The 16482-nt window shown below is 43.1% G+C and overlaps 1 protein-coding gene across 1 annotated transcript; it reads right to left on the bottom strand.

Annotated features, from left to right (window-relative positions):
- Positions 1 to 1621: 1621 nt before the first annotated feature.
- Positions 1622 to 15004, bottom strand: LOC138081328 (acyl-coenzyme A amino acid N-acyltransferase 2-like). The gene is made up of 4 exons (XM_068974454.1): positions 14885 to 15004; positions 7112 to 7606; positions 6676 to 6878; positions 1622 to 2215 (listed from the first exon to the last, which is right to left on the bottom strand). The coding sequence occupies exons 2-4, from the start codon at positions 7572 to 7574 to the stop codon at positions 1622 to 1624; spliced, it is 1260 nt and encodes a 419-aa protein (XP_068830555.1). The 5' UTR covers positions 7575 to 7606; positions 14885 to 15004.
- Between the last annotated feature and the right edge of the window lie 1478 nt (positions 15005 to 16482).

Consider the following 16482-nt stretch of genomic DNA (forward strand, 5'->3'; position numbering starts at 1 on the left):
TTCCCCAGCTCACTCCAATGCAAAAAGAAAAACAAAATCCTACAAAGTGAAAAATTCCAAAATTTTCCATGCAATTTTTATGAAAAGAGGCCAGGTCAGTTGGTAATTAACTTGTGACTAGACCAGATCATAGAATGATAGACAATCTATGGTTGTTTCCTTATAGTATCATTGATCTTTTCCACTAGCTACCACCTTAGTAAGAAGTTTGATCTAAGGACTGGATTTAAAGCTTGACAATAAAACTTCAAGCTTACTAGTGCTGTTAGAAGAGGTCTAAGAAGTGCTGGGCACTCCACATTACATCTCATCATGAAACATGTTATTTCAAGTTGACCGTTTTTAGAGACACCAAGTTTGATCAGTGGATTCAGAGGGTGACAATCTGACCCCTCCAATACAAAGTGAGATTCCCTTTTAAAGAACAAGTTAACTACAGGATGATACTTGGCACTTTGGTAAAAGCACTCCTGGATTTAAGGGAGGGGCAGGGAGTAAATCACAAACTACTTAGACATTAACAAAATGAGAACACTGTATATCAAAAAGCCAGAAAAGCAAATATGGCAGAAAGAATAAACTTATTTCAAAGAAGCATAAATTGATGAATCAGGAAAAATTAGATTTGACCCATAAGTAACCCAAAAGCTGTTCCACGAAAAGATCAATAAAATAGACAAATATTTAGCAAGTTGGATTCAAAGTAAAAGGCGAAAGCATGCAAATAAAATGGCAGTTAATATGTAAAAAGAGAGAGAGAGAGAAATGTGTTCCAGAAGAGATGAAATTCTTAGAAAATATAAATGACTAGGTTAGCTCCAAAAAATTTTTTATTTTAAAGCCCAAACTAGTCAAGATGAGAAACTGATCTAGTAGAATTAGATGAATAAGAAAAATTAGTGTATCAATGAATACAATTCACCACATTGACAGATTGAAGGAGAAAAACCTTATGGAAATGATAATAGCTAACTCTGATACTGAAATCACTGTGTGCCAGGCACTCCTGTAATCACTTCAAATATAACTCATTTAGTCACTAAATGCTCCAGAAGCACATGAGCATTTAATCCCACTCCTGCTTAAAATTTTTAAACAAAATATATTTTAGGAAGAAAAAGAAACATCACTATTCCAAAAAAAAAGAGTTAAGGTATCTACTGGAAATCCATAGCAAGCCTACACCTGATGCTGGTATCAGAACTTTTCAAATCAAATGTCAAATTCAACTCCAAATAGTTTAAACAGAAAATGACTTCACAAGGGACTTCAGAGTTCCAGGAAATTCATCTAGATTGGCAAACCCGGATCCAAGGACTCCCCAACCGGGATACAAAAGGTTATTCAATGTTCAAGGACATCAAAATTTTGAAGGAGCAACGTACCCTGGTGCATATCAGCTAAGATTCAATTTATAAAAATTTACAAAGCACGTACAATTTTATCAGAAATATTTCAGATGCATCTGATTCTTTGATTTTGTCCAATTTCCTTCCAGTTGCCTCAAGATGACTTTGAATCTACAGAAATCAGCAGAGCCCCTTCCCTCACCCATAGCCCTGCCTGATTCTTTTCCGCTGTTGTTGGTCTCCGCCCCCCGCGCCCGCCCCCATCATCCCCCTCACAGTGTGCTTCGGCTCAGAACAAGGTGTTGCCTGAAGAATTTCAGGATCTCTTGCCAGGAGTGCTCCTGGGCTGCCGCTTGGCCCTCAGGCTCCCCGCCCCAGAGCATGGGGAGGAAGAGGCCGCGGCTCCAGGACATACAGCACAGGGGCCCGTAGGGCGGCTCCAGCAGGTGGCCCGCCCCGGGGTAGGCCAGCATCCTTCCACTGCTTTTGCCGTGCCTCCGCAGCTGGTCCAGTGCCTGCTCAGCGTATTCTTTGCTATTGAAGCATTCGTCAGCCTCCCCTACAACGAAGAGGATTGGGCCCCGGGCCTTTTCAACAGGAAGCACACTGTGTTGATTCCGTTCATCTCGGGGGTCGCCCTTGAAGTGGCGGATGCGCACAGCACCCGCGACGCTGACCTGCATGCGCTCTGGAAACGAGGGGATGGGGCTTATGACCAGATCCCGGTACCTGAGCGGAAATTCATGGATGGCATTGGTCCCATTGATGCAGACAGTGGCTGCCACCTGCTTGAGGTAGCAGGCCATGGCCAGCCCGATCTCTGCACCTTTGCTCACAGATATCACTCCAATTCCCGGCTTTAGGACCTGAAGGACAAAATGAAGGGAACCCATTACAGGCCATTCCCTGAGAAGGAGCTGTCCCACAGGCCAGTAAGCTGGGATGACGGGGAGAGTCAGAAAATGAGGAGTGGGACTCCTAGGACTAGGGTTTACCAGCTTCTGAGACCAAGAGAGATCATCATCTACTTACACTCCCTAAGCCATATTGTCTTATGAGGGGTCATAATATTACCTACCTTGCAGGACTGTTATGAAGATCAAGTGAAACAACAGACACTAAAACTGCTCATCAAAAGCAGAGTTCTATATAAAGCAAAAAGGATCTAATGCACCAGCAACATTCAAGCAGAGGCAGGTAAGCATTCTGAAGAATCAAAATTATTCTCTCGAGCTACAAAAAGTGGTGTCCTGGGTTCTTTCAACTATTCAGTTCAGTGCATTTCAGTCACTGAGTCATGTCCGACTCTTTGAGACCCCATGAATTGCAGCACACCTAGGTGCAGACACCTGTCTGTCACCAACTTCCGGAGTTCACCCAAACTCATGTCCATTGAGTTGGTGATGCCATCCATCCATCTCATCCTCTGTTGTCCCCTCCTACTCCTGCCCTCAATCCCTCCCAGCATCAGAGTCTTTTCCAATGAGTCAGCTCTTTGCATGAGGTGGCCAAAATACTGGAGTTTCAGCTTTAGCATCAGTCCTTCCAAAGAACACCCAGGACTGATATCCTTTAGAATGGACTGGTTGGATCTCCTTGCAGTCCAAGGGACTCTCCAGAGTCTTCTCCAACACCACAGTTCAAAAGCATCAATTCTTCAGGGCTCAGCTTTCTTCATAGTCCAGCTCTCACATCCATACATGACTACTGGAAAAACCATAGCCTTGACTAGACGGACCTTTGTTGGCCAAGTAATGTCTCCGCTTTTGAATATGCTATCTAGGTTGGTCATAACTTTCCTTCCAAAGAGTAGGCATCTTTTAATTTCATGGCTGCAATCACCATCTGCAGTGATTTTGGAGCCCCAAAAAATAAAGTCTGACACTGTTTCCATGAACTATTAGGTAAGTGTAATTCATATTTATACGGCATTTTGCAGCTATAGAGGATTTGCATATTGGTTAACCTAAAGGCTAATCCTGGAAGCATTGAGAGGGTAAAGATGAAAGACTCGGATTCTATAAACTGAATATCAGTACCCAGTCCAGTAGGGAAAGCAGGGGTCACAGGAGGGAGTCCTTAATTTTGTGCTGGGCTGAGGAAGCAGTGGGAAAGGAAGAAGTCTGAGAGAAGAATGAGGAAAGGAAGGGCATTCTGGAAGAATGCAAATATATAGTGACCCTGTGTGTTTACTTTGCTCACAATTGTATCCCCAGCAGCTTTCTATCAGAATCACCTGGGGTTGGGGGGGACTTTAAAGTCAGAATTTCCTGAGATCCAGTTTTCTTGAGAGCTAATTCAATAGGTCTGAGTGGCCCCAAGAATCTGATACTATAAACTATCGCCAAGGAAATTCAATGTGCAACCACATTTGGGAACAATCCACGTAGAGTGAGAAAGGAGGGCTGTAGCTGATTGATGCACTGTTGGAGAATAACAGGTGAGCAGTGACGAGGGAATGGACTAGAACAGCGGCCAGGAGGGAGAAGAGGCCATAATGTATTGAGAAAGAACCTAAAACACTTTGGGATGGATTGAGGGTATGGGAAAAGGAAGAGAGAAGAAGCCAGATGGGCACAGGTGATGAAGTGTAGTTATTGAGCGTTTACTATACGCGAGGCCCTCCACTGAGTGCTTTACACATGTCATCTCATTCCTTCCAAGGAAACAGAGATTCAGGAAGTTTAAGTCTTGCTCAAGGTTACAACAGTATCAAGGGGCAGACGTGGAAATTGAACCTCTTCTACTGAATTTAACCACAAATTGAATTTTGGCAATTGCCCTTTCTCCTCATACAGTGTCACAAATAGTTCAATCTTGAAATGAAAAACAAAAAAATCAGTTGAAAACATTTTATCTGGGATTTAATTCCTTCTAGGCAATCCTTTAAAAAGAGCCAAATGCGTTTAGAAAAAGTCACACATCTATTTGATTATAATGGTGATAACACTGAAAATGGGAGTATTGGTGATGCTTCAATAGGAAACATATCCTGTCTCTTCTTGAGAAGAGTCAAGGCTCTCCCGGGGGAGAAGGATACAATTCGGGGGGCCAGAATGACACGGTTTGGAGCAAAGACATTGCCCGAAGGGCTCTGTCGCTAACTGGCTGTGGAGTTTTGGCATCTTACTCCACTGAGATGGATAGGCCTTCTCATCTGAAAGATGAGGACCATGTCAAAAGTACATTCATCTGGTAATTATGAGCATTAAATAAAAGGGTTAAGTTGCTCAGTCATGTCCGACTCTTTGCAACCCCATGGACTGTAGAATAAAAGGGTACATATAAAGTATTTAGCATAGAGTCTAACAAATAATCACTCAATAAACAGGTGACTTATGATTACATTAGGTGATATGAATGATTGTTCTACCACGTCAGGTTGAACTGTTCAGGTCAGTCACTCAGTCGTGTCTGACTCTTTGCAAGCCCATGAACCGCAGCACACCAGGCCTCACTATCCATCACCAACTCCCAGAGTCCACTCAAACCCATATTGTCCATTGAGTCAGTGATGCTGTCCAACCATCTCATCCTCTGTTGTCCCCTTCTCCTCCTGCCCTCAATCTTTCCCAGCATCAGGGTCTTTTCAAATGAGTCAGTTCTTCACATCAGATGGCCAAAGTATTGGAGTTTCAACTTCAACATCAGTCCTTCCAATGAACACTCAGGACTGATCTCTTTTAGGATGGACTGGTTGGATCTCCTTGCAGTCCAAGGGACTCTCAAGAGTCTTTTCCAACACCACAGTTCAAAAGCATCAATTTTTCAGCATTCAGCTTTCTTTACAGTCCAACTCTCACATCCATACATGACTACTGGAAAAATCATAGCCTTGACTAGATAGACCTTTGTTGACGAAGTAATGTCTCTGCTTTTTAATATGCTGTCTAGGTTGGTCATAACTTTTCTTCCCAGGAGTGAACATCTTTTAAGTTCATGGCTGCAATTGCTATCTGCAGTGATTTTGGAGCCCAGAAAAATAAAGTCTGACACTATTTCCACTGTTTCCCCGTTTACTTCCCATGAAGTGATGGGACCAGATGCCATGATCTTCATTTTCTGAATGTTGAGCTTTAAGCCAACTTTTTCACTCTCCTCTTTCACTTTCATCAAGAGGCTCTTTAATTCTTCACTTTCTGCCATAAGGGTGGTGTCATCTGCATATCTGAGTTTATTGATATTTCTCCTGGCAATCTTGATTCCAGCTTGTGCTTCTTCCAGCCCAGCGTCTCTCATGATGTACTCTGCATATAAGTTAAATAAGCAGGGTGACAATAGACAGCCTTGACATACTCCTTTTCCTATTTGGAACCAGTCTGTTGTTCTATGTCCACTTCTAACTGTTTCATACAGGTTTTCAAGAGGCAGGTCAGGTGGTCTGGTATTCCCATCTCTTTCAGAATTTTCCACAGTTTATTGTGATCCACACAGTCCAAGGCTTTGGCATAGTCAATAAAGCAGAAATAGATGTTTTTCTGGAACTCTCTTGCTTTTTCCATGATCCAGCAGATGTTGGAAATTTGATCTCTGGTTCCTCTGCCTTTTCTAAAACCAGCTTGAACATCTGGAAGTTCACAGTTCACGTATTGCTGAAGCCTGGCTTGGAGAATTTTGAGCATTACTTTACTAGCATGTGAGATGAATGCAATTGTGTGGTAGTTTGAGCATTCTTTGGCATTGTCTTTCTTAGGGATTGGAATGAAAACTGACCTTTTCCAGTCCTGTGGCCACTGCTGAGTTTTTCAAATTTGCTGACATATTGAGTGCAGCACTTTCAAGAAATACCTAATATTTAAGTATTTTTGAACTAGAAAATGAAGATCATAATATACCTAATATTTATTGTCTTCTCTGTGCCAGTAAGCATTAAGCTGATCCTAATCAACACAGCAATCCTACAAGGTTGATATTATTATCCCCAATTTTAACTCAAGTGTGCTGTACCCCAATCTAAACAGACTGGTAACATCGGAGAAGGCAATGGCACCCCACTCCAGTACTCTTGCCTGGAAAATCCCGTGGACAGAGGAGCCTGGTAGGCTGCAGTCCATGGGGTCGCTAGGAGTCGGACACAACTGATCGACTTCACTTTCACTTTTCACTTTCATGCAGTGGAGAAGGAAATGCCAACTCACTCCAGCATTCTTGCCTGGACAATCCCAGGGACGGGGGAGCCTGGTGGGCTGCCGTTTCTGGGGTTGCACAGAGTCGGACACGACTGAAGCGACCTGGCAGCAGCAGCAGCAGCAGCAGCAACATAGGCAGAACAGACTTAATATATATATATAATGTTGCCAGGTAAAATGAAAAGTATTTTAAATACCTTGGGATGAGCTAGTAGCAAGTTGGCAGCTTCCTCAAAATATTCCAGGTCCACCTCCCCCAGCTGCTTGGGCAGGTCATCATAGGCAAAATATGCTAAAGCCAGCACTGCAAATCCACGGACAGCCAAAAGGCTGGCCCGATGTTCAACTAGACCCCCGATGCCCCCAAACAAATCAAGGAGTCCTGGGAATGGGCCTTCCCCTAAGAGCAGCAAAAAGAGAAGAAAAATGAGATCAGAAAGAGTATCAGAAGGGCTTAGTAGATAATGGCAAAAGTACAAGCTGAGCAGAATGAATTTCACTTTCATACACAACAAAATGGCTTGTTACCTTTTAAAATATTGTGGGAATTCCTAGTTCAACAACTGGATGCCCTTTGTTTTTGCTTTTATCCCCACCAACCATGTTTTCTAGGTCCCTCAAGATGAGTCTCACCTGGAGGCAGGAACAGGGCTCCTCTCACACGACCTTCTCGGATGGGCACCCGCTGCAGGTCGGGGCTGGAGAACCAGCGCTGCAGCACCTGGCTGGCCTTGGGCTGAACCTCGCCTACCTTGTGTATGTAAACTGAGTCATATAGATCCAGAGTGATCCAGGTGGGTGTGTTCATCACATCCCTCTTAATTAGCCTGTCAAAAGGCCTCTCGGGCTTCAGGGACCAGAAGAGGCCCATCGGATGGACCCCCATGTAGTGGCCCCCCACAGCAGGATCTCGCTTCAGGTCCAGTTCCCCAGCCTCGTTAGCCCTGTAGAAAGCTCGGGACCGGTATATATTCCCCTTGTCATCCTTCGTGGTTGCCATGAGGGTCACCATCTGCAGTGGGGGCAGGCCTGTTACTTGGATATGCACAGGCTCATCTGCCAGGGCACTTGCCGGGGTAACTGTCAGCTGGAACATTGGCAACAGGCAAAGGGACCAAGTGGTGTTTCCTGCAGTGGGAGAGAAGACTCTGAGTTGGAGACTTTGGTTCCAAGGAAGAGACTCAGACAAGGCTTACACTGGCCCAGAAGACTTCTGGAAACTAGTACAAAATACACAGAACACTGGAGGAGGGAAAAATAAGGTGTGCAGAGCATACTCATTATTCTCATTTTACATATGAGGACAGGTTAAGTGGCATGCCCAAGTGTTGTAAGTAATTAATAGTAGAACTGGAAATTCAAGCTAGGTCTTAACACTACAGCCTCCTGTCTTATCCATTACACCACTGAAGGAAATCTTAGTTTTGTGGTTTTGAGTACATTGAGCTTCAGTTCTTCAGCTGAGATCATTCTCAGATTTCCTATTTCACAGGTGTTTGTTAGGCTCCAAGGGGTAATGCATGATTAAGGGTTTCCTGGAAGGATCAGTGCTGCTTTTCAATTCCCATATCTACATAAACAAGAAATATGTTACAGTATTGTTTCTTTTTCTGTTTTTCAAGTTTCCAATCTCTCTCTGCCATTGTAAGACCAACCACCAGCTCTTTTCAGAGTTCCCATTATTTGTTCTTTTTCAGGGAAAATAAAATTTCATGATCTGCTTCGGTGGCTTTCCAGTGGTGTGATAAATATCGAATGTTGTTTGTAGCAAACAGAATGAAATATACATTTGGTCAGCTGTTTCATACTCTGCCCTTTTATGAGCAAAATTGGGGTATTCTCCTCCCTCACTCCCTTCTTTCTTTCTTTCCCTCCTTTTTTATATACCTCATTCACAAAGGATTTGAACCTGTTTATAGGTAACAGAGACATAAAAAATAAAAATAGGATCTGGGAAAATATGAACTAGAATCAGAAACACTGAATGAGTGCAAGCAAAGGAAAAAAGGCAACATGTCACTTGTGTTGTTCTAATTATTCTCCTAGAAAGTGTTACCAGTTTGTCAAGGGAAAGGAAAAAGTGAGGTGTTTCCAATATTTTCCTAAAAGAAATTTCTCACATGAGACTTTGACACAGATATGCATCATTTTCCAACAATGTCTTCAGACAAATTGTAGTCATAGGTGTCCCCTCAGAAAGTTTGATCCTCTAAGGGATCCTTGATTTTATTTTATGGAGGAATGCAAAGTGAGGGTTTTAGGCTTTATATTTGTGACCAGAAAAGATTCTGGAGAAAATAATCAGGGTCTGAAAGTGCAGGGGCAGAGTGAAGTCACTCAGTCGTGTCCGACTCTTTGCGACCCCATGGACAGTAGCCAACCAGGCTCCTCCGTCCATGGGATTTTCCAGGCAAGAATACTGGAGTGGGTTTCCATTTCCTTCTCCAGGGGATCTTCCTGACCCAGGGATCTGACATCCTATCTGTCAGCAATCCTTAGGCAGACAAACAACATTAGGATTCCACTTTAAATCACCTGGGAAGGGAGCCAAGCCTGGGCTATTAGAGAAACCTAATAGCCAGCTGCTGCTGCTGCTGCTAAGTCGCTTCAGTCGTGTCCGACTCTGTGTGATCCCATAGACGGCAGCCCACCAGGCTCCCCCGTCCATGGGATTTTCCAGGCAAGAGTACTGGAGTGGGGTGCCATTGCCTTCTCTGCCTAATAGCCAGAGTATCTGCCAAATACTCTGTATCATTTCTTTAGATCCTTTGGGATCTTCCCTTTATTTGTCAGGAATCACATTCCCTTGAGGCATGCCTAGAAGATCCATATCCTCTTGTGCTTTCGTTCACTCTTTTCTAAGGTGGGCTCCTCGCAGATCTCCACCTGAACATTAACTCTCTGTAAGATCACTCTCCTGCAGGGGCAGAAGCGGGGTCTTAAAGTTCAGTTCTTAACTGTTGAAAGGGGATCTTCAGAGGAAAAAGAGGGTGAAGGGAAAAATGCATTTTGTGCTTCTTTTACGAAAAAGTGATTTCCTGGGAAGTCCCTGGTGGTCCAGTGTTTAGCACTCCACTCTCTCGATGCCAAAGGTCTGGGTTCCATCCCTCGATGGGGAACTAAAATTCCACAAACTGCTCAGCACAGCCAAAAATTTAAAAAGCAAAACAATTTAAAAAAGGAAGTAATTTTCTGCAAAGAACATACTCCCTCTCACCTGATCCCCCATCAACAACCAATATTACTGACCATTTAAAATTCATGGTCAATAGAATAATTTGGAATAAATAGAAAGACTGTGAATGTTTTCCTTTAATACCAGCAGAGTTTTTCACAGAAGGAAGTTGCATCGTTCAGACTTCCTGGGTCTTTCATTAGTCTTAGGGAGATAGGACATGTAATATGAATAAGAACAAAGAACACCCCATATCCTGTGTGACATTTCAGGGTTCCCTTGGTATTTTCTGATCTTTTCCTTCCTATAACTCTTTGTATCTGCTATTTCTTTCTTCCCAAAAAAGAAATCATTAAGAAGGGGTGCTTGAGAGCCTTATTCCACACATTCTTCTTCCTTCTCAAAACTTCCTTATAATGTATTGACTCACTACAGATTTTATTTTCAAATGGAATTCATTTGAATTACTTAACATAACTACTCTCCCGCATGCATTCTGCATCTGGTCTCATTCTCCCAGGTGGATTGCAAACTCAAGGGCAGCAACCATGTGTTAAAACTTTAGGAAATCTATTGATACTCATATAGTAAATTATACATTGTATATACTTCAGAGTTATGAAATTCATAATGAGGGCAAGAAAAAAATCGCAGGAAATAAGTAATTAAGATACTCTACTTATATAGTGCTTTTGTAATGTAAAATATTAGAGTTTCTTTACAAATCATGGTCTCTCTTTATCAGAATTGCCCCCTAAGCCCAGAGATGGACACTCCATAGCTATGTTTATACCATGTGACCTCCTTCCTGGGGGCTGTTGCTGACTGGATCAGGACTGGGCACCTGATTCAAGACATGCCTGGAATGTTCCTACCTTGCCAATTTGGAATGGGGACTCAGAGCTCACCGGTCCCTTTATCAAGGTAAGGACTAAAGGTGAAGCAACGGTAGTAAAGTTGGGTAGCAACTTTGGTAGCAAAGTTGACTTGCGTGGCCATGGCTTTGACGTCCTGAAATTTTGCACCCACTGTGCCCTCTTACCTCACGCTAGTCCTGTCCCTGGACTCTTTCTGTGTGAGTGTATCCATGAAATGCAGACGCTGCATCCAGATAATCACAGAAAACCAGCCTTGGGGTAGAGTATGGACATTTGAGGAAAGAGTGACAGAGACAGAGAGAAATTAGTTTGTTCCTATCCTGAGAAGCCCCTGAAGAAAGGTCTGCAATTACAGAAATAAGCGTCAGAGGAAAGAGAGAGGCCGGAAGATAGGTTTCAGATTTCAGTCTTCGAAAGGAATCTTTCTTAGAATTTTGTTTTGGGGTCTCAGGACTTAGCTGACTATGCTTACTGTTATATCTCCTAGTGTTTTTGGAGCTCCTGCTAAATGTGCAAAGCTATTGATTCTGAATCGTCAGAAATTCCCTGTAATGGTCATTAGTATTCTAGGTCTGGATTTTGCCACTTACACCACGGTATATGCAAGGGATTAGATTATAATGATAGTTCCTGTAAGAAGTAGCTCTCCCAAGAGCACATGAAATAGAGAGAGAGAGAGATCATTTGGTAAGTCAGCAATGTGTGCTTGTGAATGGTGTCTCTGGTTTCTTAGCCACACACAGCGTAGGAAGTAACCACATGATCAGCAATCCCACAGTCACTGCCTTTGGAATGTGAGCTAAACAAAGTCGCCTTTCACAGGTTGATGAGGCAGAGCTCATGAAAATCTGGTAGGGATCCAAGGCAAAGTTTGACAGATTGCCTTTGCAGAACTTAGTTGTAAGCCTCTCGGACCTTAGATTAGTCAAACCTCTGTGGCATCTGTTCTTTATATAACACTCTGTTATAAATTCTAGAAACAAGAAAAATCCAAGATTTAAATATTGGGTTCGCAAAAAAGTTCATTTGGGATTTCCTTAATATCTTAGGGAAAACCCAGAATGAAATTTTTGGTTCACCCAATACATACACATGTATACACACACACATACTCTTACAAAAGAAGATTTGGGATTCTCAACAGGGTCTGAGGAACTCTGAGGTTCTGCAAAATGTCATTAGGGTTTCAACAAGAGCTCTTAATTGGAAAAATAGAGAAACAGTCCTTGAACTCCAAGTGTGAGGTGAAGGATGGGGCTAAGCAGTTCCATTCCTGGTTGTTTAGCCCCATAGGGTACTGTGTGAAAGGACCATAGCCAGAGACCATTCTCAGTTTGAGATGCAAACTAGCGGAGAGTTTTGATGGCTAGTGAGCTCAATGTTCTGTGGAGAGGAGGACACTGTGCTAATGAGTGCCTCTCCTCCCTGAATTACCTCCTCCAAATCCCACTCTGCTCTGTGGACTGAGGTAAAAAAAGAAAACGAAGTCTATTGGTGTAATATAGAGGGAAATTTGCTGGTAATATAAGTGGTCCTGTTTCACTGGGCATGATCTTTAACAACTGAAAAATACAGCAGTGGCTCCAGGAAAAGGGTAAAGACAAATCAAATATCACAATTATTTGACAAGTAATGGGGCTGGTTATTTTAAGTGGCCTTTGGAATTCAATTCTCCCCTCATTTCCCTTTTTTCTGTAATAGGAAACAATTACTGAGCACTTACTAAAGGCTCATCTTACTAAAGGCTGGGTAATAGGAATCTGCATAGTAAAGCCTTTTCACTTTTTAAGACCCTTTTATGTTTATTATTTCTCTTGACCCTCACAAAAAATCTATGGGAATAAAATAAAATCATTATTATCCTTACATTGTATTTGAGAAAACTGAGCTCAGTTAGTTAAATGACTTACCCAAACTTGCCTATGTTGTTAATGATGAAGTAAGAATTTTAACCAGTGCCATCTCACCCTACTTACACACCTTACTTATCTTCTCCAAATGAAGGTAGACACGTGAAAGCTCATTCTTTTCCTGGCCCCTCCCTCTTGCTTTTCTTTCCTACTTCTTTCTTGATTTTAACTTCATCTTTCCCTTTCCCCAACACTGAAGACTTATGTTAAATATTAATATATATCCTGGAATACCATCTTTCTTGATTATACCTTTATCTTTCCTGTTCCTTAGCTCTAAACTTCCCTGGTGGCTCAGACGGTAAAGCATCTGTCTACAATGCGGGAGACCTGGGTTTGATCCCTGGGTTGGGAAGATCCCCTGGAGAAGGAAATGGCAATCCACTCTAGTACTATTGCTTGGAAAATCCCATGGACAGAGGAGCCTGGTAGGCTACAGCCCATGGGGTCGCAAAGAGTCGGACACGACTGAGTGACTTCACTTTCTTTCTTTCTTTAACTCTAAAGCCCTTTGGTTAAGTATTAATACATACCCTGGTGTGGCAGAACTAGTAATGGAACGGTAGAATTAAACTTTATAATCCACAAATCCACATATGTAGGAAATATAAATTTTTCTATTTTTCTAGATTCAGAGTAATTTCTGTTCCTGACCCAGGGATCAAACCCAGGTCTCCTGCATTGCAGACAGATTCTTTGCTATCTGAACCAATGCAGGCCCAATGGGTGTGCTAGTGGTAGAGAACCTGCCTGCCAATGCAGGAGACTCAAAGAGGCGTGGATTCGATTCCTGAGTCAGGAAGATCCCCTGGAGTAGGAAATGAAAACCCACTCCAGTATTCTTGCCTGGAAAGTGCGGGCTATTGTCCATGGGGCCTCAAAGAGTTGGACACGACTCAGTGACTGAGCATGCCTGATGATGTGCTTCTTTGCTGATGCATTCTTCTAAACTCATTTTACAGTGGATGCCAGTGGTTGCAAATTCAGATACCTATTGGGGTCAGACAGGTAATATAAATTTATAGATAAAGACCAGAGATGAACAAAATATAAGACTGTAGTGAACCTAAGACTACCAGCCCATCTACAGGCACTCAAATGTTATTATATTAAAAAGAAAAAAAAAATACATACACACAAAACCACCCAACAATCACCAAACAAACAAAAATCCATCCAAGGTGTGGACCGAATGAAACACACCCATTTATGACTTTTGGAATTCACGTCATCCATTAGGATTTTGTACCATAAAGGCCAAATAAAGATTTTTGTCTTCTCTTCCTGGTGTACTGTCCTTTTCTGAGGCAAAAAGTATCAACTGACCTCCCTCTGGAGGAAGCAGGAAAACAAGGTAAAATAGAAATATCAGAATATGAGTGACATATCTCAGAGAGGGTGTGAAGGTAGAACAGAAGACCAGGTGAATTTTTATGGGCTACTTAAGATGCAAAATTCCTCAAAATTCAATGGCATAATTCCTTGCAGCAGAAGGCAGAACCCTGTATACCAGCAACTGTCAAAGAAACCAAACGTAGAAAGCAACCGGAGGGCAAGAAACAAGAACTCAGCTGCCTCACACATGGTGGTGGAGAGGGAGCCCTCAGCAAAATGAGAGCAACTTGATGGGGTTGAAAGCTGAAACCCACATTGCTGAGCAGGTTTCAGACCCCCCAGAGTCTCAGGTTGAAGGATGGGGATCAAGCCTGCACTATTCAAGACCTTGACCTGTTAGAGGAAGCGAAGTCAACAACTGGCAGGACATCAACACATCAGAAGCAGGAAGAAAAGAGTAAAAGAGAGCAAAGTTCCCATGGAACATAAAATTTCTATCACTAATCAAGAAACAGATTCCATTCCCTTCAGAAGCCTGTGGCTTTTCTTTCTTCACCCCACCACTTCTTCCTCCTAATATATCCCAGAAAAATATTCCTTGAGTCAAGAAACATCTCTCCAGTAGTCACATTAGGCTGGATTTTGACTTTTGCAGGCAAGTGTGCATTTTGCCTCCAAAGTAAAAGTGAAAGTGTTAGTCGATCAGTTGTGTCCAACTCTGCGAGTTCCTCTGTCCATGAGATTCTCCAGGCAAGAATAGCAAACTGGGCTGCCATTCCCCTCTCCAGGGTATCTTTCCAATCCAGGGATTGAACCTGGGTCTTCAGCATTGCAAGCAGATTCTTTACAGTCTGAGCCACCAGGGAAGCCCTTTTGCTTCCAAAATAGTCTCCTAAACAGTCTTCCAGATAGCTTGATGCAGCTAGCATAAATCTGTATTTGAACCATAAACCACCTGGGATAGTAATTGCTGTTTTTTCAGAGAACTGAGCTACCCACTGACGTGAGCAAAATACACACAGCACGATGCAAACAGCCTTCCCGGGTGCCCTGTGGCTGAAATCAGAAAGCAGATATTTTCTACTTGGCTGTGATGGCCTTGACTTACCCTGAATTCAGCTGCAGAGAGCAGTCCGGAGCGAGGTGCCTTACGGAGCCAGCTAAGAGCACTAGACACTTGCCTGTTGCTTGCTAATTTAGATCCTTCAAAATACCTCAGCCTACTGGTCAAAGTTGAAACTGTCTCCATAAAAACAATCAGCTGATCCTTTTTTTTTTTTTTTAAGTTCTCAGGGGCAGGGTTATCAGTACACGCTGCCATAGGCTCTGGGCAAAGGCTCAGTTTAGCTGGCGTGCCTTTCAATCCAAATGTTTCATAGTGGAGTCTTGCATTTCATCACAAAGGTCTGGTTTCCATGCCTCTTCCCTGGACTTCTCTCAACTCCTAGCTCTCTTCTCCTTTGCTTCAATCCCTTTCCTATCTCCTCCCCTAAGTCAGTAGTCTCTTAGGCAGCATGTTTTTGTTGGTTTCTAAGAAGATGACTTCCAAATTTCCATTTTCAGAGTGGTGTGGTTTTCAGACTCATCTGGAGAGTCAGTTAAACAAACTCAGGGCCCTTTCGGAGCAGACAATGGGACCCCACTCCAATACTCTTGCCTGGAAAATCCCATGGACGGAGGAGCCTGGAGGGCTACAGTCCATGGGGTCGCTAAGAGTCGGACACGACTGAGCAACTTCACTTTTACTTTTCACTTTTATGCATTGGAGAAGGAAACCTACTCCAGTGTTCTTGCCTGGAGAATCCCAGGGATGGGGAAACCTCATGGGCTGCCGTCTATGGGGTCGCACAGAGTCGGACATGACTGAAGCGATTTAGCAGCAGCAGTAGCAGGGCCCTTTACCTGCAAATTCTGACTTGATAGGATTTGGTTAAGTTTCTGGGATCTGTACTTTTAACAACAGATTCTAAAACATAGCCCAGTTTACAAACCACTCTTCCAAGGGAGGGCTGAAGCCCTCTCCGTGCAAAAATGCCTCCTCAGGACAAGAATCCCTGATAACCGTTCCACTGTTAATCCTATCAGTCAAAGTCTATTGTCAAAATGTACAAGTGAACCAAACTGCAAACTGCAGACTGCACCTGCAGGTTGTGAGTTCCTTGAGGGAGGGTACCACATCTTCTAATGTTTGTATCTCTTGCAGCCAGTGAAGTGTAGCTAGCCTCTGGAATCAGAGAACCATGATAGGAACCCTGATTCCTTTACATCTGTCATTGTGATTGACCTCAGACAAATTACTGACCTTTCCTTAGACTTCAGCTTTCTAACTTGTGAAATGTGAGTGGTATGATAAAATATATTAAAAGTGAAATGTAAGCCTTGAGGAGAAGGGGTCAATATTGGGAGTCATGAGCAAATTGGAGGATCTGCAACAAGAGGAGGCTGTTTCGGCATACAGCTCTTACACTGGATGAGAGGTACCTTGGTAGGATAGCAAAGCTCTCAGCTAAGTGACTAATTCCCAGGACTAGATCCATGGATGGGGGCTGACCGGGGAGAAACACACAGAAATAGAGTGCTGTTTTCACTCAAACTCCAAGAGAAGCACAGAGACTTCCCTGGTAGTCCAGTGGCTAAGACTCAGCCTTCCAATGTAGGGTATGCTGGTTTGATCCCTGGTCAGGGAATGATGATCCCACATGCCTC

The sequence above is a fragment of the Capricornis sumatraensis genome, chromosome 6 (genome assembly GCF_032405125.1).
Source record: "Capricornis sumatraensis isolate serow.1 chromosome 6, serow.2, whole genome shotgun sequence".
Classification (NCBI taxonomy): Eukaryota; Metazoa; Chordata; class Mammalia; order Artiodactyla; family Bovidae; genus Capricornis; species Capricornis sumatraensis.